We start from the raw sequence: 25,496 nt of genomic DNA, 5'->3' as shown, positions 1-25,496 counted from the left end.
GCGGCTATAGAGAAAAGATTTCTCGATGTATAGTCCATTCGCGAAGAGCTCACAGGATGCCCCCAACTGCGTCTGGACTTCTGCTGCACCTTCACCGTCCACCTCACACACAAAGAGTCTCTGACGCGCGGGAAATGCTGCAATTGGCAAAAGGCGGAGTGATCTGGAACTCTTAAGTGCCATGAAGAGACAGAGGCAGATTCATCCCAGTCAAGCAGCACATCCCTCTACACGCCTGAAGATGAAGATGATCTCATGCTTGCGCCCCTTTACCTCCCTGTCTCGTTTAAAAGCAATGTCTTCAAGGAAATTCACTGAATGATTCAACAATTACGCAGTATCTCCTGAATTATCGCCTTTCTTCATCAAACGAGATCATTTCATGAATTGAACTGCAACCCAAAATGAAATTTCCAACGGAGAACCCAAGGAAACCAGGGAACTGGAACCCTCCACCAGGTAGGTAGCCTATACATTTCGTTTCCATAATGCATTTCCATTGCAATATTGTTCATGCCGCAAGTTATAATTAGCATAATGAAGCATACACGCGCTCTGGCAGGCAGTTGTCATGTAGAGTGATTTAAGAACCCAACTGATTCAATCAAAAGCACTTTAGCCAGGATGCGCAAAATGATGATGGAGTACCAATGGGTGAGGTAGTTGACTGTGATCAGTTTGTCTTGCATTGTAAAAGGTTTAACGTCTTTAATAATGGATTTCATTTAGCCCATCTCAGTTTATCAGTGGACACCTTCATTAATATTCACACCCACGCGTGTCAATCACAACATTGCTTCATGCTCTAGGTCTTCCCCACAAGATAAATCACAATCACGACGTGGCCGAGAGAACTGTATGGTTGATGTTTGCTGCAATAGTTTAGCAGGATGGAAGAGGAATACATCATAGAGACGTCTATATAAGAAATTAACCTGCGATCTTAAACAGAGGCTCATCATTACGTGTCTAAGTCTGCGAGTACTATGCAGAGATACGAGCGATGCATAAGGAAACGCGGGGGCCACGCGCATTACCTAATCTTACTATACCGAAAAAAATCACACATATTTACGATACGGCGTTTATATAATTAACCACGTTTCAAACAAATGTCATACAAAGTTATACACATACTTTATGACCTTTCTGAAAAAATCTGAATTAGTTTTATACGTTTGATTATTTTATTTTTTCTCACACGCTGTTATACAAATGCATTTATAAATTATATATATATATATATATATATATATATATATAAGGTATAGGGTCAAAGTAGCTTGTAAACAACCGATCGGATTGTCACAGTGAATTATTGCGGTCATGCTGCAGGGATTGTCCACATAAACAGTTGTGCAATAGCCTACTACATCATATTGAAGGCGACTACAAGAAAGTTGAGGGGAAATTATTTGAGGCTTACTCTTCATATGCACCTCGTGTGATTAATGCATTTCATTTATTGATTCCTTTTAATTTATTTACAACACCACCTCCACAAGATGATTTTAGTTTTTTTTAGAATATGCATATTAGCAGTGTTCTTGTGTTTTTACCTGTTTAATGTGTTAATGAACACATTTAATGTGTTAAGAAACAGTATAGCTTTGTTACTCCACCCTGGTGCTGCCTCTGCTTTCTACTGTAATGGGTTTTCAGAAAGCCCCAGAAGTGTGTGTTTTCAGGCATGTGTGTGTATGTGTGGGTATGCAGCACTGATAATGAACACAAGAAGAAAGCAAACCCTAAACTCAAAAAGTAAATTATATTTTATTCTAATTTTTGGTTCTTGAATAGGCTAGTTTTTCCAATGGATAAATGACAATGTAAATAATCGGTATGGTAAATCGCAGGTCTGGTAAATCACAGGTCTGTTCTTATAGGGTGAAAAAAATAATAATCATATAACAGTGCTTTTGAGATAGCAACATCATAGGTTTATCGCTTTTAAAAATGAATCAACATATTTTGTTGATCCTGAAATAACATTTCTGTCCAAAAAATATAAGATTGTACAAACATTTTTGTTCACTGTGTACTTGGTGTTCAATGTAAAATCTGTGTGAACGTCATTTCACCAAGTACATCATGTTCCTGGATCACCGTCTATGTTCACCTATCATTTCCCTCTGATTTTGGGGATCATTTATGGGTAGGGTTAGGTTTAGGGGTAGGGATAGGGATAGGATAAGGACCAAATTTCCGGACATAAATGTTGGTTGATCCAGGAACATGTCTTGGCAAAATCACGATGACCGTAAAATCTGAGTCCTAAAGCAAACCAGTTGAGAACCAGTGCTGTAAATTACATAACAGCATATTGTCTTTCTTTCCAACAGTGCCAGTGCAGACCAACCTGGTGCCGCCAAAGAAGGTCCAATCAGGGATGTTGCAGTCCAGTTTGGTGCAGGCCAGTGTGGCCACAATGCAGAACCCCATGGGGTGCTCATTACCCCGCCTTTCGGTCTCCCGGCCTGCTAGTATGGTGGCCAGTATGGAAGCGGTGGCGGACGGCTCAGCCCTCCTCACAGTCATGAAGTGGAAGACTGTCCTAGCCGTGTTTGTGGTGGTGGTAGCGTACCTGGTCGCTGGTGGTCTGGTGTTCAGAGCCCTGGAGCAACCCTTCGAGAGCAACCAAAAAGACACCATCACTTTGAAGAAGTCCGCCTTCCTGCAGAAACATCCCTGTGTGACCCCCAATGAGCTGGAAGAGCTCATCAAGGTAAAACTGTTGCTTGTCTGTAGTATAGCTTGTCTCAGGCATCCCTAGTGGGATCAAAATCTAGTGTAACAATATAGCTTCATCGATCTGTCTGACATGTGAGCTTCCCTCATGCAATAGACCAGGGCACAGCGGTTGGACAATGCTAAATGGAGCAACCGAAGAAAATAAATGTAAAGATATCAGAGCAGACTTTCATAGCAGATTTATGACAGCAAGGCGTTGAAGTGTTTGATGAATAGTGCCCATGATGGCAGTTATCAATCTGTTTTGCAGTATTGAAGCAATGTGCAAAGTCCATTCTGGTCTTTAATGGTTCCCACTTACCGAGCCTACTTTAACACGACTTTTCAGAAATGTGCTCAGCAATAAAGCAGCAGAGATTTATGGGGGAAACATTGCAAACCCTGCAACCTTTCAATCTCTGAATCCTGAGTAATATATTTTTGTCAGGTCAATGATGTGATGTCTAATGGTGTAACAAAAACGATTTTTCATTCCTGCAAAGCTGATTTATGATTGACTTTCCCCTTCTTACATCAAGGGTTCAAGGTTTTGCTGATTAGCATGAACCCATTTGCCCCTGCTGGTAGATGATGTAACTACATCCCCTTGGCTGGAAAGAGCATCTTTCTCCTTAGTCCAAGTATTCTAACCAAAAAAAAAAATTTCAAGTAGTATTTAAATTGCAAATCTTTATTAATATTTAATTAATGTTAATATTTATTATTTACCAGTCTGTTTCTTTTTCAGAATCTCTTAAAACTATTATCCCTGTCTGCTGTTTTTAACATCACAGCTTAGGATGGAGAAAAGCTCCTTAAAAGTAGTCCTTAAAGTCCCCTGTGGTGAAAATCTAGCTTTTAATGTTGTTTATGTCTATGTGTTGTTTTTAATATGGTTTAAGTCAAACCATGTTCATAAGTCAACACCATTGCTGAGTATTTTCTCCTTAAAACTGCAGTGAACCAAAGACAGTCTAAAAAATACTGTTTGAAATCGCTGGTGTTTCTGATGTCACAAACTACCATGTCACGTCAACGTGTGGATCTCTGAGCTGGTGTGAGCGAGTGGAGGCGGGGCTAATTTGCATATTCATAGAACCGCATATACTAAATGAGGCAAGGGTGTACAGTTACAATCAAGCTATCTTAAGGCATAACAATTCTTTTTCAAGGAAAAAAAACATTTAAATATGTCATTTTGGTGATCAAAGATGAGTTTTAAGGGATACAAATAATGACTACAGGGGGGCTTTAAAAGTTCTGTGCCTTATTTCAAGTCTTCTGGTGACATATGATTGTGACCGTTGTCACTTAAGTTAAGAGACACACAAAAACAAAAATGTTGTCATTGATGTCAAACCTGGCAAGATTGAATATGCAAATAAAATTTGATTGCTGTGTCAGTAGGGAAGATCAAGGGACAGTTCACCCAAACAATTCTGTCATCCTTTACTCATTTTCATGTTGTGCCTCAGTAAGCAATTGTTGGACCTGGTGCAAAACGTTCATCAAAGACTCCACACTATCACTTTGAAATTACATTCCGGATCTGCAGTGAAATCATGATCACCCCACCTGGTCTCCCCAAGCCATGGGCTCAGGACAAAAGGTCAAGTTGTTCTTCCTTTTCAGCAGCCCAGTCTGTATGCATTTCTTTCTTCTGTGGAACACAAACAAATTAATTTTGTTGTAAACCAAACAACATTGAGCCTATATTGACTTCTATTATATGGACAAAAAATATATATATAAATAAATAAATAAAAACTATAGGTTACACTTTATTTTAAGGTGTCATTGTTACAATGTAATTATATATTTAAGTACAGTGTAATATTAATTAACTACATGTACTTACTATAGGGTTAGGTTAGGATTAGGATTTGGTTGAGGGTTAGTTCCATGTAATTATGCATAATTTACTGTTATTACTATGGTAAGTACATGTAACATATGTAACAAGGACACTTTAAAATAAAGTGTTACCAAACTATATCACACACACATTTCTCAAACTGTCTTCTTCTGTTCCACAGAAAAAAATAAAGCCATACAGTTTTAGAATGAAATGAGGGTGAATAAATTAATTTTGGTCAAACTTTTGTCACGCATTCCTGCAGTGTAGCGCATGACTAGCATATGACCAAAATCCAACAATCCAGAACAAGAATATTCAGGAGAATTAGCAACACCGAACAATGTACAGAAAGAGCTCAAGGCATTGACTCAGGGAGGCTAATGAGTGTGTGGAACTAATTAACAAAAAAGAAACTAACTAGGGAACACAAGCAGGCAAAACAGGGACAGAACACAGTGAAAACGAAACCAAAATTTATTTAAGCAAAGCTATTATATGCCTTCTGAAGACCCAACACACTCTCATGACAGTTCATGAATATTTTGGCAAAGTTTTGGCAAATTCATACAATCTCATTTGTATGTTGCTACGATCTGCTCACACTCCAATGAATGTTAGGTTTAGGTATAAGATTAGGGCTTGACCTTGATTTTTAGTTTTTTTTTTTTTTTAGTACTCATTTATAAGTAATTGCAAACTCATACAATAAAATTGTAAACTCATAAAATATTTACATTTGTATTTACATTTATATTTAAATTCTTGGCCATGTAATCTGTTTATAGCCTGTTTACAAGGATCAGGTTTTGCCCATGCTTGACAGAAACAGTTTATTTGTCTTACAATGCGTCACCTTTTGCTAGTCCTGAGGTTTTCAGGGACCAGTGCTCACACTGCTCCTCATAAAACAGGGAAAGTGACGCCCAAGTTCAGAGACCTTCCAGATATTGACTCTGGTTCTGTTCCAATACCAAGTGAACTGCCTACATAGACAGCATTGTAAGGCATCATAGGCAACCTCACAAAGGAAAGGCTGTTCTAAAGGATACATTCTTCCTGGCAATTAATTAATAATTAAATGTCAGAATCAGAATCATTTTATTACCAAGTAGTGCTTTCACACACAAGGAATGTGCTTCGGTAACAAGATGCTACCATGGCTGCTATAATCAGCGCCAAAATGTCCGGTGAGTTGCGTTAAAAGATTAATGCTCTATCGTTTTTGAACATAATGTACCATTTTCACTAAACCCTATTGTAAAAACTTACCGATAGTGTTAACAAAAGCATACATGAGATAAAAAACACACTTGCTGAAGCAACCATGCCATTTTAGCTTGAGGTGAAAAACAATGAGTTGTACCAGGTGAGGTACCAAACAAGTTTAGTACATCAGATACGTCATACATATGGAGCTGTTTATGTGAGACAAATGTCAACATTTATTAGTTTAATCATGCACTGTGCTAAATGTGTTTTGAGGTCATAACTTGCAGATAAGGTGCAAATAACTGCCGGGAAATACGTCTTTATTAATTGACAATCTGCCCCTGTAACCATAATTTATGTGGAAGGAAAAAAAAATTGTGGTGTTTTACTCACACGGGTGTTCATTTCAGCTGGAAACTGCAATGAATTGAATGTATGTTTTTGGAGTTTTGAAAAATGGTAGACATTTTTCCAATGAGCCAATAGAGCGCAAAACTGATTTAAGGTATACTACTTTTCTTGTATTCTACATGGTAAACATATTTAAAAACTAGCTCATCAAGTTAGCATTTGGATTGTACAACCCCCAAAACAAAAATCTTAAATACATTATCTGATTTACTGGAATCCATTAACAAAGTCCTGAGATATTTTGGTCACACTTTAGATTAGGGTCCAGTTCTCACTATTAACAAACTATTAACTATGACTTTTGCCTCAATAAACTCCTAATAATGGCTTATTAATAGTTAGTAAAGTAGTTGTTGAGTTTAGGTATTGGGCAGGATTAAGGGATGTAGAATGAGTCATGCAGAATAAGGCATTGATATGTGCTTTATAAGAACTAATAAACAGCCAAAAGGCTAGTAATATGCATTCTAATAACCAACTAGTTAAAAGTGAGAATTGGACCCTAGACTAAAGTGTTATTTTTAATGTTATTTTCCGATATTTTCATACAATTCAGATCAGCATCCGAAACAATGTTCACGATACAAGTAGCTGCAATACTCTGTCAATGTTTAACTATTCTGCCACTTTCATTATTCACTTCATGGGTTATGATACGGTCACCGTGACTTTGCCAAGTAAGACACGTTCCTGGATCAACATATTTTGTTGATCCTGGAATAACATTCCTGTCCCAAAATTTAGTCCTTACCCTGTCCCTACCCCTAAACCTAACCCTACCCATAACTTGTCCCTAAAATCAGAGGGAAATGATAGGTGAATAGCACTGATGTTAAAGCACATTACCCTGGTTCTAAGCCTAAATTTGACATACACTGTAAACTTGTCCCTCAAATCTGATTGGTTGATTGGAAAGTTGTTCCAGGATCAACAAAGATGTTGATCCAGGAACATGTGGTACTTGGTGAAATCACGTTCACCATTACGATACCAACACTGACTGTAAAATAAAGTGCTCCCACTGGAAGACCATTTGTTTAAGTACACATTCTAAATTCAGGAATTCTGATTGTCTTGAGTAGCCAATGTTGTTGTGCAGTTGTGGTCTGGTCTGATTTTGGCTCTAAAATGCTAAGTATTTTTTTTTTTTTTGCTCTAGATGTCCTTGAGAGGAGAAGGCAAATTAAAGGACCAGAAGCTTCTTTGATAGATGAGTGATAATATTCATCCAGCTTCTCAGATAAAGAACAATCAAGTCTTAAAAGCATCTGTTGGGGAATCTTGATTCTTTTTGCGCTAATGGGGCTCCATCCGGAGTATGGGAAGGGGAAAACGTCAAGCCAATCGCAATGCTCCCTTAAAACGACTGAGGCGGGGAGGTTAAAAACCATAATTGAATCAATAACCTGAAACCCTAATTTAATCTAGAACCAGCAGCATTTGAAAGCTTTGAAACAAAGCACCCTTTCAGAATTGCTCAGCTGACTCCAGAAGAGAATGAGAGAGGCGTATATGACAGCGGTTTCTGCTGTTGAATGTTGTTGGAACGCTGGAAGACAAAGAACATGGAAAACAGATATGCAGCAAGAGATGTAACTTGTGGTTTTGCTGATTATGAATGCTGCAAAGCGTCGATGATTCAGGCTAGCGGCGTGTGGATTAGCTGAAGTTAAGCTGTTGCTTTCGCTCTGCTCGGGCTGCGAGCTGTGCATATGTACTGCAATCTGGCAGTGATGTAACTGGAGGTGAAGAATTTGAAGAAATGCCAAAGCACTTATTCGAGCTGTGCATCAGACAGAGCATGATCACTGAAAAGGTGTTTTCAGCTAAAATGGCCAGGAAATGTTCAAGCATTGGTGGACTGTATGTTCTCTGTCTGGTCTGCAGCTCTAGAAATTGCTTTGGAATATGCTCAGATTCCTCACATCCAGTTACATAACTCTACTTTATGTAAAGAAAATGAAAGAAAATATTAAATTACATTTGCCTTTATACGGTTATTTCTCCTATATACTTACATCTCTGATACTGACAAAAACAAACAAACAAAAAAACAGGGTTACATATTTTATCCAAATGGCTTGAAATTGTTCACTACTAGAATTAAACAAACAATATAAACATATAAATTATGTATAGGAACGATTTGGAAGGGAAATACTCACAGAACTTTTTAAGAAATTTACTGTAACAGGCTACATTTCCCCCTAAAACCAAAATAATTAAAATAATAACAAACAAATAAAATAAAACATAAAAAAATACATAATTTTTAAAATATAAATACTTGAGAATGAGACTCGAGAATGAGATTTTTTTTAGAGTTATGAGAACTGGATTTTCTTTTTTTTCTTTACTTTTGGGGTAAAATATCTTAAATAATACCCTTAGTGAACCTCATGATGTCCACGTCATATTTTACCACACAAATCAGAAGAAAAAACATTAATATATTTGAAAGAGATATTTGAAAAGATCATTTTAAATCTGGCTAAATTAGGCTTTTTTTTGTAACTATGTTTTACATCTGGGACCCGTATAAGCCCTGTTGACAATGAACACAGTTTGAATTGTATGTTTCAGCTGATTTGCTAATATAATCACAAAGGGTATAAGATATAAAACTATATTTTCAATCAGTTGCAAAAGATCATGCATATGGCAACCACTGTGTGACTGTAACCGGTTACCATGAGGGTGAGTGATTTTGTCATTTTGGAAAGAGTACTACAGTATATGGCAAATCTGCATACATCAAACAATATCTGACTCTTTTTTTTTTTAAACATGCTTTCTGTATAAATTTATTTTGGAATCAGGACACAGTGCCACAGTGATTAGTAAAGTTGTGCTTGCCTGATTAATTTGGCTGAGTTTAAAGCAGAATCTTATAGCTAGAAAAAATAGATTGCTCATGATACTCAGGTCAGTATTTACAGCTAATATATATAGATAGTTTACTTCTGTCACAACGACTCGTGGTGAGATTGAAAGCTTCCATACACTATCATCTGAGCACCTGTTGTCTGCTGTAAAGATGCATTTATGTTTCTTTGAAATCATGTTTTTACCACCATACAAGTGGTATAACATATCCATGTAGGGCACACAGACAAAAAAAAGTCACCCTTGCAAGCAGATGGAATAAAATTATATTCAGATCAGTTCAGTGAATTTGAAGAAGAGTTGGTTTTGCACAGACAGATTGAATGCAAATTTGTGCTTTCTAGCAGTCTGTGTTGAGGTAAAACCCATTTGTGGTAAACGGTCGAGAAAATTCCATTATAAGAGAAAATTGATCTCTTCGAATAGCATCCATCCATGGGACAGCAGTTTCCATTGTTGGACTGAGATAAAATCTCAAGCTGATTGATTACTATTCTTTATTATTCATAAAGAGTGCAACTTAGTTCTGTAAAATAATTTTGATCAGCAAATTTGGTAAATTTCCGTTATTGTCTCTTGCATGAGGCTCTGCTTTTGGCTCAAACTTGGTATTACTCATCTAGTCTAGACTGAGAGATTCTGAATCTGCCCTTGTGTACCTGCCCTTCATCTGCCCGCACGCTCGTTTCTCACACCTGAGCCGCTTCCTGTTGATCTCAGTATAGTTCTTCCATCTGCTCTCCAGGCTTCCTGTTGGGCTGAGTGACCGTTTTCTGATCCGCCCTCTCAGTTCTCTCTGTTAATGATACATCTGATCATCATAGGCTCATTAATGCTATACGGCTCATTTGAATCATCTCCTCAGTAGGATGCCTTGGCCATGACAAACTATGTGGAAAACTGCAGTTTGTGTGACAAAGGAGGATTTATTTGTTTGTTCTGTGAAATTCTTCCAGACATCACTAGAATGTCTGAGGCAACATGTATTATGCATTATACTATTTGATTTATGGGCTTTTTGGAAAAATACTACCTCTACCTACATACATTACAATTCAAAAATGTATTTCCACACAATTCCATGCACCATACAATGTAATGACCTTAAAACACTTTTACCATAGTAGATTTGTAAACGAATAATTTTTTTTTTTTATGTTTGCATCACATAAACATATGTTTGACTTTCTGTACGTGCTGTTGTAAACTTCCTCGGTAGCTCACCTGATAAAAGTGTTGCACTTGAGAGTCGGATCGCTCTGGGTACAAGTCTTGTGAAACACAAGTCTCGATAAAAGAGCTCAAAGACTTGTAGAAGCAAGCCAAAATGACATGGTTGTGTTAGCATCACATTTTATCACCTCACATGTAATTTCCAAACTGCCAAGGTCAAACAACATGCGTGATACCAACGTAATAAAATGTTGCCAGATTCACGAAAAAACGCATACGAAAATGTCGGACTGTGTGCAAGGACCTTAAGTCTTTTTGACAACTGTGAGAGAGCTGTCTCTGTAAATGTAAGAAATATTATTTTTGAGATATTGGTTTATAAATTGAACAAAAAACCTTTGAAAGCCTTACAGTGTTTTGCCATTTTCAAGTAAATATTTTATAATTCCTTAAAAATGCATTCAATATCAGTATGGATTTTAGAGTTTCAGTCCATTTAGATGTTGAAATTATTTGTTTATTCTGGCCTGATACCAATTTTGATTTTCATTACCACATGAAATGATCTGTCACTGGAATGGACTATTAATCATTTGAAAGGCGTGCTGCTCATGCAATGACCTTAACTCCAGTCTTATCTCTTCCCAGCACTCTGTAGATGCAGTGAACGCTGGAGTCAGTCCTATCGGAGACACGTCGTACAACTCCAGTCACTGGGACTTGGGGAGTTCCTTTTTCTTCGCTGGAACTGTGATAACAACAATAGGTAACACCTAGACATACATGTTTATTACAAATGCATTTCAAACTGCGATAACACTTTATTTTGATGGTCCCTTTTTAACATTCTGTTGACTATAAGTAACTTTGCAACTACATGTCAACAAACTCTCATTAGAGTATTAGTAGACTGTCTGCTTAATATCTGATAACTCTTGATTGGGATGCTCCCCAACAGACTTTCTACTGACTATAAGTAACTTTGCAAGTACATGTCAACTTATTCTAACCCTAACAGTCTACTAATACTCTACTAACCCTTTAATGAGAGTTAGTAGACATACATACAGCGTTACTTATAGTAAACAGAATGTGTTAAAGGGACCATCAAAATAAAGTGAAAACCAAATGGCTACGCTAAGGAACAAGACTTCTACAAACCACATTAATAAGCATAGCTCAAGCCAAATACAAGGCATTTGCTCATGTCATACATTTATAGTCCAATGAGATCAAATAAATTGGTGGAAAATCTGTAAATAATACATACATGAAACACCACAATGCATGTGCATTTTTAAAAATGGATAGACAGGAATGCAAAGGGAGGCAGTGTTTCACCATTTGCACTCCACTGAAGGTCTAAAGTAATACACTTGAAGTCCATAAGCTGCTCGCTGTGTTACCTGCCAGAGCCTGTGATTGATTACTTAAAGAAGCTGTTGTGCAATGCAGGTGAGTATTTAAATGCTGACATGACTCTCAATGTCATTTCTCATTGGCTCAGCCATCCAGTGGGCAATGGACAAAGGCATAAACAAGATTCGTTTTTACACTTCAGTTGCTAAACCTTCAAAGATGCTCTCAGTAGACACATTTTGATCCATGGGGACCATAGGAGGTTATTTCCTATAATGCACGTTAAACCTAAAAAGTATTAAATTAACAGACTGGAATTAACAGACTGATTTGGAGTGCCATAATATGCCGTATTAAGAAGACGTTTATGAGTCTTTTATTTGATTTTGTGTAGTTTGCAGACGCTTTGAACTAAATATCCATCTAATTAGTCAATAAATTCCTATTTCTGTGAACCCCCTACCATTATATGACAATTTGTATTGCACTACATCCTTCAAATGTCATATTGAATATACTTAACCTAACTTGACATCCTAATGCTACTGTCCTCTTCAGCTGCGTCTTAATTTACAGCATTACTCTCTGGTCTTTTTAAGGTTATGGTAACATCGCTCCAAGCACAGAGGGTGGGAAGATTTTCTGCATCCTTTATGCAATATTTGGCATCCCACTCTTTGGCTTTCTGCTAGCTGGTGTTGGTGATCAGCTAGGGACTATTTTTGTGAAGAGCATCGCTAAAGTGGAGAAAATGTTCAGGGTAAGTGAATTGTTGTGCACAAAACTAGTGTTTCTTACCTTGGTTACCGAAAACAAGGTTAAGTTAGGTTAAGTTAAGTTAAATTAATTGGATAGACGTACAGTCTGTTCAATGGACTGTGTGTAAGGCACATGTCTGAAGGCTTGGAAACAATACACAAATTTTGCCCAGATTTTTTCCCGATTTGCAATCAAGACGAGACATCGCTACTTACCAAAAGTGTCACTAGGAGCTTAACAGAAAATGAATGATGGGCGCAGATTTTTTTGGCTTCAGACTAGGATTCCATCCAGTAGGAGGACATCAAATATGCTATACAGTATTTGCATGATATTTGATATTTTGAGCCATTTTGCATAGCTAAATGACTTTTATTTTTCTTTGTTACCACAAGGTAGAAAACTTTAGAACCTCGTTTCCGCCATAGAATAAAAAAATAAAAATATTTGCGACTTTTTATCTCACAATTCAGTTGCAAGTTTTCATCTCGCAATTCTGACTTTTATTCTCAGAATTGCATTTACACATATGTCTGGGGGCTATATAGAAAATAATTAAATAATACTTTTAAGAAATGTATACTTTTATTTAGCAAGGACAATCAAAGATTCACATATACAAATTATACATTCATCTTTTAATTTCTATATCACTGTATCCACAAGACAATGCATGCAGAATAATTTCTGAAGGATCATGTGACACTGAAGACTTGGAGTAATGATGCTGGAAATTCAGCTTTTCATCACATATAAATTACACATTTAAATATATTAAAACAGTTATTCTTGAACTGTAATTATATTTACTTTTGATTGGTCAGTATAAGCCTTTTGATCAATTTTTTGCATACCTGCAAAACACTAAAGTACGGTGGCCCAGTAGTGCACAACACAACACAATTTAAAAAGCAAACATACGTTCACAACACAACGAAATTAAGCCACAACACAACTAAAATGAATCCAAAACACAACGGAAATGAGCCACAACACAACGGAAAATGTACAACACAACAGAAATGAGCCACAACACAACGGAAATAAGCCACAACACAAAGGAAAATGTACAACACAACGAAATAAAGCTTCAACACAACGGAAATGCTCCCGACCATTAGAGGGCTCTCGGAGCGCGATAAAGTTAGTTTTCCTTGCCATTGTTCTATAGAGTCAGCCGTCTAAAAAATATATCAACACCACAAATAGTTTTAACTGTATGTAGCTAACCATTGTGTATCAACATTTATTAATTCAAAATCACCAACGTGCAAAATCACCATACTCTAGAATGCATTACACGCTCCATGGGGCATTATCCCTAAGGGAATGTCTGCCAATTCCTCCAAGATGTTAAAACGTATAATTTGTAGTAATTAAAATTACTTTTAACATTCAAAAGCAGACATGTTCAAAATCCAAAGCTTGGTTGTATTTATAGTAGACTTACTACAGGTGACTTTTTTCTAATACCTCCCTTCATGTATTTACAGTAGGCTAAACAATTATGTTTCAGGAAATGTCAGTTAAAGTTTTTTTTTTCTTTTATAATGTTTCAAAGGTTGTAGTTCCTAATAACCAGACTGACTTACAACAGATGCAATTTTTCCAATAGCTCAATTTCACTCTTGTAAGACAGTACACATTTTTTTATTTATATATAAAAACATAGCCTAGTGGGAGTCACCTAAAGGCTTTTTTTTTTTCATGTCCTAAAGCTTGTGGTAGGCTCTTAGTGACCGGACTGACTTATTACAGGTGAAATTGTGCCAATACCTTCCTGTAATTCTTCAATTCACCGAATGTTTTTTATTTTTATTTATCAAATTATATTATAATAAATTATACGTTTTAACCACTTAATGGATTTGCCAGACGTTCCCTTAGGGATCATGCGCTGTGGTAGCAGCGGTAGCAGATCAAAGCATTCTCGAGTATAAATACGCAGCTATAATTCATGTAGGTGATTTTGAAGTCATATTTTATGTCGATATATATTCGATATTTATGACATTGTGTTGTGGCTAAATTTCGTTGTGTTGTGAACTTATGTTTGCTTTATAAATTCCGTTTTGTTGTGCACTACTGAGCCACCGTACTACGGTGATGATTTCAAGCAAATTAATCTAACAATGTATTTTTATGTTCTAATATAAAATATACTTAATAATAATTTACCTTGACAATTAGCACGTCAAGTGTTATGTTTATCATTTTAAAATAGAAAGGAATCATCACTTCCTGGGAGGCGTTAGTCAGGACTATGGTGGCTCTTGATTGTGTTAGGTTAGTAAGTGCTTGCACAACAGAGGTAAAGGCCTAGTAAATAAACAGAGAACTGTAGCTCCTGATGCCAGCAGGCTCCAGCATCTGCAGTACGGATTGAGATCACACCTCATTAAAGCTAATCAATCTCCTTCAGATCATCATTAGACCCTAGAGAGCTAATGAACACGTCACCTTCACAAAGTCACGCAATGTCTTCTCGTGCCACATGTGGCCGCTGCTGGCAATGAAGAACTGCTGTTTGCTTGACTAAGAATGGCTCTTGTACTATGTTGCTTCATGTTGATATTGCTTTTTGTTTATTTCACCCCTCCCAGCGTAAACACAATCAAATAAGCCAGACCAAGATCCGAGTGGCCTCTACGTTGCTCTTCATCCTGGCTGGCTGCATCCTCTTCGTCACCATACCAGCCGTCATCTTCAAGCACATAGAAGGATGGACCGGGCTGGATGCAATCTATTTTGTGGTCATCACCCTGACGACTGTTGGGATCGGAGATTATGTTGCAGGTACAAGCAAAATTTACTTTAAATGAATGTGAAAAAAAACACTTCTCGCACGTGTTTATTTAATTTGTGCACCAATAATGTCTAACATATGTAGGTTTCTGTCATTTTTGTTTCTGAAAGTCTTGTAACTTCTTACCATGGTTTTATTTCCAGTACACCTGAAATGATGTATTGTCCTTAACGGCATTCTGTGAAGGAAATTACTTTTTTAACATTTAAATAATAAAATGGCAGATTCCCTTGTCTTGCTAAGGCTAATTTATTAGCTAGCAGTGTTGGGAGTAACGCGTTACAAAAGTAATGCATTACAGTAACGTATTACTTTTTGCTGTAACGCAATAATGTAAGGCATTACTAATCAATTTTCAGTAATTTACTCTGTACATGTTCAGCAACGCTTGCGTTACAACACACTCTTAGCCCAAAATCTAATTATAAAAAATAAAAAAAAACCCAGCAAGACCGCGAATGAAAATTGCAAGTAAGTTATTACCTGTCATAGCTGCGTGTGCTGTCCAAGTTCATAAATAAAGACTGATATATTTGTACAGCGATTTATTTCATTCATCTCCCTCTTGCTGGTGTACCTTTGTATTGTGTGACAGTGAAGTCGTGTTTAGGGCGGGTTTTACAGGAGTGCCGCGAGGCATGATTGCGGCCTCTGTGCTGGAGCTGGCTAGTGGAAAAGCGGCTAATGGGTGAAGATGGCAGAAGAAGACTGTACATTCTCAAGATGGATGTATGCGTATTACTTCGAGTTTGTCAGACATAAGGACAAGAAGAACGTAATAGTCAAATGCAACATTTGTCTAATACCGAAAGAACTATCGACGTCGCGAAATTAGATTTTACATAAAGTTCTGTTGTATCTAATATGTATATACCCAAGCTATTCCAAGAGCTTGCCAGATAATCACTTTACCTCTACCATACTTTTAACAGACATGGATCGTTTGTGATTCTGTCTGTCATCCTTTCTTGCATTGTCTTGAGCCTTCACTTTGCTCTTCAAATGCTATGTAGTACATTTTGTAATTTTAGAATATTAAGTTCTACTTTTGTAGTTATTCTGGTGAAAGTAACTCAAAAGTAATACGGGAGTAATGGAGCACATTACAATTCCGAGAAAGTAATATTGTCCGCTATAAAAATACTTTTAAATAACAGTAACAAGTCATCTATAATGTATTACAGTTTGGAAGTAACTTGCACAACACTGTTAGCTTGCATTTTCAGTGTCTTTGATTGGAAATGACGCATAATAATATTTTGTTATTGTGTGATATATAAGCAAAGTAAATACATTTCATCCATGCCCTTCACATTTTGTCTCTTTGGTAACTAAGTAAACCAAATTTTGAACAAAATCTATACTGAAAACCACACCACAAATGATGGATAGTCCTAACCTTTTTTGTTATATAGAAATCACGCAATAAATATTCAAGTTAAATATTAAAATATTAACGCAATCTGCAGAAAAAGAAAACATCATCAGGATGCACTTAGAGGTAAACAAAATAGAGCAAGATGAATCGCACTTTGGCAATTGTGTTTTTTTTTTTGTGCACTGAAAAAAGAGGAGGAAGCGAAAGAGGAGAATATGGCTAGGGAAAGGGGCAAATTTAGCATACCAATTTTGCATGTGTAACTTGAGGTAAGTTGTGGTAAATTTTAGTGCCATGTCACGTTTTATTGGCTAGTCAGTAGAAGTAGGTTACAGTAGGTAGTCAACCAGAGCCGCGCCAGCCGGTAAAATAAACCAGTCACATTTCAAAGTCATTCGCGAAATGACCCCCAGGTGGCGTAAAGGGATATTGTGCAAAACAGCAGCAATTGCCGCATTTTGAAATGTAAGTGAGGTTACTGTCAATTAACAGCAAGGATGAAATACTACAGCTATGGTAAAAAGAATATATATATTTTTTAGGATAGAAAAATAGAATGAAAAGTTAAGAATAGAGACGAGAACAATAGCCTAGCCTATATTTCATATTGTAGGCCTAGACGTCAGTGGGCGACATAAGCCTATTCCTAGCAGCGCAATAACAAAAACAAAAACAAATTAATAACAGAAATAACAAACAAAAATAAATTAGGTGGAATGAGTAATGACTGAGACGAATGAAGAGCGCTTCTCGCTCATAAGCGAACACACACTGGAGAAATGAACGCTTGGGCATTTCTCAGTGATTCATGGCCGAGTGGTAGAACTAAGCCTACGTTTCGATCATTTAAATGATACTGGTTCAAATCCCGAACAAACATGGACTAATGTAAAAGTTATATTAGCCTATTAATGCATTTTATAGCCTATTATTAATGCAGAGAGATTTGTCTAGTTCTAAAACTCTGTTAGGCTACACCATAGTTTTTTGCGGGGGGGCAATAGGTGCAGGACAATAGGTGTTAATGTTCCATCTTTCATAAGGAGATTGTCGGATAGCCAGCCTGATGAGCATGCGAAGGCAAAATTATTTTATGATTTATGTTTGTAATCACATTTAATGATATGCAGTGTTTTATGTTTAAATGTTTAAATGTTTTCATTATTCAATTTATTCAATTTAATTCCAGTAATTTCAGTATTGTGATTATGAATTCGTTTAACTACGATCTTTCACTTGAATTCATCTGCTACCAGCTTTCAATCGCTCTGAATGAGCCCCGGCGTGGCGGCAGATTACGCAATAGAGAGAATAAACTGACACTTTTTAAAGTCTGTGATTGTAGCGCCTCTTAGCGGTAAAAGGCAGCAAATACAGACCCGCAAAAGTATTATTCTGGTTGAGTACCAAACACACTGTGAGATTATCATTACATTTCTGACAATGTCAGTCAATTAACGCAGGCTATCTTTGGTCGCAAGACCGTGACAATTTTTAACCTCTCATTGTACGTAGTACGACCACAATTTAGGAGCCACAACCACAAAAATCAACCTAATTTGTCATCTTTCATCTGGGACAGCCAAAATCGTACAATGTGTACCAGGCATAAAACAAAATCTATACTGGCCATGTGGGTATTAGCAAATGGGGAAGGCATAATAAAAATAGACTTTGATTTGGTAAGTTTAAATTAAACACTACCCTAATTGTCTAAATGATTAAATTATTTTTTCTTTTATTAATAAATTAATATTTTGATAAATAAATCAACCTTTTGGGACAAAAATAAGTTAAACACTTAAATATGATTTTGAACTTATTTTAAATACATATTTAAATCACAATTTTTCTTATTTAGATCCCTGTGAAGGGACAGTTGCAATGGCTTTTTGGTTTGCTTTGGTTGGCAAAAATGGATGGATAAAATAACTTTACTTATTCAGTTTTATTCAATTCCATTATAGACTTTGTTTCATTTACTACCTGAATAAAGCACACACCATATAAAAACAGTTTATTGTCTTTTTCAAAGTATTTGTACTTCCAGACACCATGAATTGTCAAGAAACTGAGCTTGCCTGATTGCTGTTGTCAGGAAAATAGCTTACATGAATTTGGCAGGAGGTTTTGATGCATGTCTCAAAAAGCATCCTTGTAGGTTTAAAAGACAATCGAATGCTTGCATCTCTGAATTGAAAGTGTCATTTATGCATCTCTTCCAGGAGGCAATAGAAGAATAGAGTACCGTAAATGGTACAGGCCGCTGGTGTGGTTCTGGATCCTAGTTGGACTGGCTTACTTTGCTGCAGTTCTAAGCATGATTGGAGACTGGCTGAGGGTGCTTTCTAAAAAGACAAAAATGGAGGTGAGACTTATAGTAGCATTGCATTTACATTGAGTATTCCAGCTAAGCTTTTCTACTTCCCTGTATTAGGTAATAGTTAATGTTGTGATTCTTATAGCTTCATTTATACTAGAAAATACAATGCAAATGCAATTTATATACACAATTACTCAAATACGGCTCTTATATAATTAACATGTTTTTAATTTCTGTATTATAATTCATTTTGGTATGTTTAGGAGCATAAAGGCAAACATATCAGGGTGATACAACTTTCCTGATATCATTATAAATAAATAAAAATAATGCATAATATGATTTTTTTCTTAATAATAATAGCAAAACTACGTCACTGCTTCTTAATAATATATATATGAACGTTTGATTTTTTGAGAAAAACAAAGTCTTCTGCAGGAACATGCAGAAACATGGCAGGAAAAAAACCCATAAAAAACCCAGATATCATAGATTATATCATAGAGCGGACCTTCAGAGGTCAAGGTCAATAAGACTCTTAATATTCAATAATCTTATGTTTTTAAATCACAAGGCTGGCTGACAACATGTCATGTTCTGCAACCCATCAAAGACGCTGATGTATATAAATAAAAAAATTATGATATTTGTAAAACAAAAATTTCTTTAATAATTTTTTTTTAAAAAGACATGTTTGAAAATAATTATTAAGATGTGTACACTCATGTGTTTAAGGAAAATATTACTTTTAACATTAATTGTTACATTAAGCCTGGTTCACACGGGACGATTTTAAAATTGTCGGCCGATTTTCCAAACCTGAGAGACCCCACACACGGCAATAAAAAAATCACGGGCCTAACAGTTTTAGTCGTACAGTGTGTTTGGTGCGCAGCCACACGGCAAAATCAACAGATCACACACAAACCGATTTGACTCCCGAGCATTCCCAGGTCAGATTGAAAATCTCGCAAAATCCCTCGAGATCAAACGTGACTTCAGAGTAAACAATCATGGCGGACGAAGAGGATGCAGTGCAATAGTTTGTAGTTGTAGTTGTAGTGTTTTTAACCGAAAAAAAAAAAAAAAACGTTATCAAAAGAAAAGGCGATGGTCAAAGAAGTGGAGACAACACGAGTATGGACGGCTGTTTTGATTGTGTTTCCCGGTTTGTCCCCGGGGGGCACCCCACACGAGGAGAAATCTGGCCAAAAAAATCCAACATGTTGGATATCCCCGATTTGAGATCGGAGCGGTCCCAACGTCCTTCCGAGCAGACGAGATCACTCTTAACACACCACACACGGCAGGAATATCTGATCAGATTATTTTACCATAATCGGAGCATACTTAAGATTGTCGGAAGGGGTAAATCGGGGCTAAAATCGGCCTAATTATCCTGCTGTGTGAACCAGGCTTAACATGAGAAATCTCAGATTTTTCTCAAAACTATATGAAACCAACATGAATAACTAAGAGTACATATCTAAAAAATTGGCATGCGTTTTTTCTTTTTCTTTATCACGGACACTAGTATGTCATTGACCCATAAAAACCTCAAACAATTATTTGCATGGAAAACTAAAGTCTCACAGGTTTATTTACCATTGTTATCTTGTTCAAGGTGGGTGAAATTAAAGCTCACGCCGCAGAGTGGAAGGCCAACGTTCGAGCAGAGCTCCGTGAGACCAGACGCCGACTCAGTGTGGAAGTTCACGACAAACTGCAGAGGGCCGCCACCATTCGCAGCATGGAGCGTAGACAGCTGGGTTTCGACCAGCGGGCCCATTCCCTAGACATGCTGTCCCCTGAACGACGAGCTGCCTTCAATAGCCTGGATGCCACCAATTTCAAGACATCCTCCCAGGAGAGCATCGACACAAAACTCAACAACCTACGTCTACGAATTGAGCAGAATGAGCATCGACTGAGCGACCCAAGCCAGGCGTACTCTGAAGATAACATTTTCAACCGCCTTGGTTCAGTCACAAAACTAGCCAAGAGGAGCAAGAACAAAGAGTTGAGGAAGAACATCCCAGACGACGGTCGGAAAGCTTTAGATTCCTTCAGTTGTTATACTTCCACAATGGATGAGGAGAAGAAAGAGGCAGAGGACGAGGAGCTTGAGAAAGAGGTCAACACCAGTCTGACCAACTTACCTCTCTTTGTGGAGAGCCCCAATAAACAAAACGGATTCATGCCTCTACCGCCACAGACCAAAGAGGAAGAAAACGAGACAAAACTTGAAGACAAAGAGTTCCATTTGCAGATGGAGCCCTAGAAGGAACCGCTTTATTTAAGGAATTTAAATAAATAACACATGCCTAAAGTGCCTTGTTTAGCCCTTACCCTGATCTGAGATGTGAGAATCTCAATTTCTGCTGTTCATTTAACTGTTCACTGTGTCCTGATAACTTGATAATGGAAAAATGGCGAGTGTAGCACTGGAAGACCCTTAGTCCTCTTCTTCAGACCGCTGAGTAATGCTTGAATTAGTTGGAAAGAATCTCTTCAAAAGTCCTGGACAACGAATGAAAAGTCTGTAGCAAGCTACAATGGCAGTTCTTTGAAGTGTAACTAAAAGGGCTGCACTTTCAATGTTCTCTCTGCCAGACTGTAATTCAAGGTCATTTACCCAGAAACATAATTGCTTAAAAAAAAAACTATGTTCGTCAACATTTCCCACCCATTCTAAATGGAGAAACTGATCTTGAGTCTTGAATCCCCCAAGATCAAAGACGAAAAATATCTTCGAAGATTAAAAAAACATGTTAAATTCTTGACGTTGTATATGCACGGAGCTCTACTGTCCTGTAATACAAGTGCACCAATATGTGATCCAGATTTATGAAGTTAACCTATAAAATCTCAGGGCTTATAGTCCTACTGTAGTTGTTCAATTGTACGGTATGTCTGACATACAATTTCCTGCTAATGCTGTTGCTACACAGTACTGTTTTAATTATTTGAATGGGGCGTAAGAGAAGCCATAAAGTAGACATGAAAACATTACGTAAAAAAAAAGAATGTCTAATAGAGTTTAATCACAAACCAATGAATTGTTTATTCATTCAATCAATATCCATTTTATTTAATATAATATGTTATTTTACCCAAAAAATTACTCTAAATCTGCATGACTTTCTTTGTTTTGCAGAACCCAAATGAAGATATCGTCAATGTTTCAAACGTTTTTTGTCCACACAAGAAAGTCAATGGGATCCAACACAACATTGGATGTTGATATTTTTGGGTGAACTATCCCTTCAAGCCGTTGTCTTGCCACTTTATTAGTTGTCTGACAGTGGCGATTCCACAACATTAACATATCCACAATGTTAAATAATAGCATTTTAAATAACTTGTTTGAATTTAATTCGACTAGACTTTCAATATGTGGATGAAAGACATTTACGGCTTTCTTCTGTTTTAGCTTTATAAAAGTTTGGGACGCTGTTCCATTGACAGGACAATATTATAATTATTACTATTTATTTTAATTTATTTTTGCAAGAAACCCTTTGTTTAAATACTAACTGTACATGTTTCACAAGGTTTTCAAATTTTGCACTTTTTACAAGTTTCTTTCTATGGTGTACAATTTTCGTCTCTTCTTTTCCAGAATATTTCTGGACTAGACTTTTGATGCACCACTAATTAATTTTGCGCTAATCGCCTGGGAGCCTCCGACATATTTGCGTGTGTTTTTGCGTTTAAACCAAATACCGCTTCGTCTGATGTGATTGTTGTCTTGCTGACTGTATTAATGAAAACTCTCTTCGGCAGAGACACGTATCAGTACCTCATTCCCACCAACTCGTAAACGCACACATACAAACATCTACAGCTGCAGCTAAATGCTTGTTGTTGTTAAGATAATGTTAATTAATCTTTTCATGTTTGCAATAGTCTAGAGCGAATGCAGTGACGGACTGAATATTTGTGATAAGAAAAAAACTATGAAAATGTACAATATTTTAAAGCATTCAATACAATTTAGAGACATGGATCCCTAAAGCATGCTATTGTGCTAATATGTTATCATGCTATGGTATTGATTGTACCACAAACATGCTTCTTGAGACTTTGAAATGTCCAAGTTTGAGCTCTTCTTCAGGCTGCACATGCTAGTGAATTGCTGTTCGCAGTATCTGCAGTATCTTGTGCAACCATTACATTCAATGTAGTGAGTGCCTTTTGGAAATAAACACAGATGAACACAAATCAACGGTCGGTTTGCTGTTTTCTAAATGCCCTGAGGCAGTGTTATTATCAAATATATATAGTTTCTTCACTCAAAGGTCAGCTTGAAACTTGAAACTCACAAAAAAACATCAACAAATGAAAGAACACTCAATGTGTGACATTGTGGCATTCACTTTCAAATGTGTTCCAGGTGTAAAATCATTCTGTATTACAATAGCAAATATTGTGCAACCTAGATTGGGAATAGATGTGTCTTATAATAGGTCTTGAATGAAAATTAGCCAGACTACAACAGACATTGATCTAAATGCTCAATAACAGGTAAATGAAAAAAAAAAAAAAATAATTGGCTAAATTGTTCGCACTGCTGTCATTGCTATCTTGCTGTCATTGCAAGAGAAGTTTCAATTTGATTGCAGACCGCCGCTTACATTATTGAGCTATGTGTAGTAGCTCTTCTCAACATTACCGACCTCGACATCTGAGTCAATAATAGTGAAGAAGCTGTAAATGGAGGTAAATGTAGAAGTAATCTCCTCTGGGAACATCTTGAAGGTTTTGTGTGTGTGTTTGGCTCCATTAATGTGCATCAGGGCTGAGGTTCAAACATTATCACATTTTTTTTCAGTTAATAGTAGTCCATAAACTAAAGCAACACTTAAACTATAAATTGCATAATACATTTGAGAACATTTTTCTATATTTGTTCTGTTTCAATAATCAATCAATCAATCAATCAAGATAATTATGTGGAAATGGATGAATAAAATGTTAATTTCACAAAATTACTGTATTTATCTGAATTCTCCTTGTCATTATCTGGAAGGTGGAGTGGTAAATTTAAAAAAGCATTTTAACATAATACACATTTACTGACATCCCTCGGTTTTAAGAAAAAATACCAAAACATGTATATCGTTACAAGAATACACTTATAATGAGAGTATACGGAAACTGTACACCACCAGAATATATATAAATAGTGAATCAAATTCTTTGCCTTTTTCACTTAAAAAAGAAGTGTTGGCAAGACTGTAGTGTGATCACTAACCAACCTTTTCTATATAAAATTATACCCAATTTCTCAATTTACATTATGACCATGTAAACCATAACCATAAATGAATGCAAGTTGTTGCTCCTCAAATTGATGATTTAGACAACTTTAGAATAATTGTGTGTAAATAAAAATATGATCATCAACTTTAAGCTCACTCATTTAAATCTTCCAGTACACTTGTCCCACTTAATTTAAGTGCATTAAAACTATTTTATTAACCTTCCTCTTAAGATTGCATTTTGTACAACACAAATTTCTACAGCTTTACACCTCTCCACATCCTTTCTATTTTCTCACAAGCAACAGTTTCAAATAGTTTCTCACACTCACAAGAACATCTCTACACCACAATGTAATTAAAAAGTGTTCAAAACTTACCAAATGATTCTGTACTGCAGTAACTCCACACATGACAGCAGCGAGATTATATGTTTATTGCTTATGACTAGTGGCATGTCCTGACTTGTTGGCCCATGTGGGGCAAAGGATCATTCAAGGGTGACATATGTGCCTGGCTCCTTGTATAGGCAACAACAAAACGAGAGTTTTGCAGCTCAAGTAGAAAGTGTTCACCAGGATGGCGTTCGTTTTCTTCATGTAACACCTATTTGGCCGACCCGAGTATGGTTTTCAGACCATCAGCCCTCCTAAACGGTCTCCTGTGGGAGTTTCCAGCCAGGATTGACCTTTTATCACAGGCGACTGTATATCACACCAGGCCAGAGATGTGGAAACCTCAATTCTAGAGATCCCTCCATGAGGAAACTACACCTTAAAGTGGAGAGTATTAACTTTATGGTGCAGCCAACGAAGGTTAGACCCAGTTACTGCCCAGTGGTTTCAGTGCTGGAGTTCCTTCAAGACCATCCTTTTTCTGCAAGTCTTTCTCCATCCACACTTTTGGATTTTTTATTTTATTTAATCACTTTAAAGTTACAGGGACCGTGCACATTAATAAACGCTTACGTAAATCCACAACGGATCCACAACCATTGCGGCTTTCCACACACTATTAAGTGGTGGATCTCTGGGGAAGCACCACTTGGTAAAATTTTTTCTTCATGGTTCTCTGAGGATGAAGCTCGTGGCTCAAGTTAGAAGCCCGACTTGGTATCTAGACGTGACATTGGATGGGTTGGAAGACTCGACAAGGGTTGTCCTTGGCACACTTCAATCCCTTGGACTTGTCATTTGATAAATGCATTGCTTTAAATATGTTGTTTCTATTAGCTATTACATCACTCAAGAAATTAGGATATCTGCAGGCCCTGTCAGTTGCCTCCTCCTGCTTAGAGTTTGCCCCAGGCAGGATCAAAAATATTCTCTACTCGAGGCCGG

At 36.8% G+C, this 25,496-nt stretch overlaps 1 protein-coding gene across 1 annotated transcript; it reads left to right on the top strand.

Moving 5' to 3' along the window:
- kcnk10a (potassium channel, subfamily K, member 10a) lies at window positions 1-23,116 on the top strand. Its single transcript, XM_077219559.1, has 7 exons — window positions 1-459; window positions 2,343-2,725; window positions 10,916-11,033; window positions 12,226-12,386; window positions 14,989-15,181; window positions 18,795-18,937; window positions 20,517-23,116. The coding sequence occupies exons 1-7, from the start codon at window positions 405-407 to the stop codon at window positions 21,171-21,173; spliced, it is 1,710 nt and encodes a 569-aa protein (XP_077075674.1). The 5' UTR covers window positions 1-404; the 3' UTR covers window positions 21,174-23,116.
- Window positions 23,117-25,496: the final 2,380 nt, after the last annotated feature.

This window comes from Siphateles boraxobius, unplaced genomic scaffold (genome assembly GCF_051911475.1).
Source record: "Siphateles boraxobius isolate OS27281-9 unplaced genomic scaffold, OSU_SipBor_1 8, whole genome shotgun sequence".
NCBI classification, from domain to species: domain Eukaryota; kingdom Metazoa; phylum Chordata; class Actinopteri; order Cypriniformes; family Leuciscidae; genus Siphateles; species Siphateles boraxobius.
Note: the sequence above shows the minus strand (reverse complement) of the source record. Positions and strands in the feature narration are given on the sequence as shown.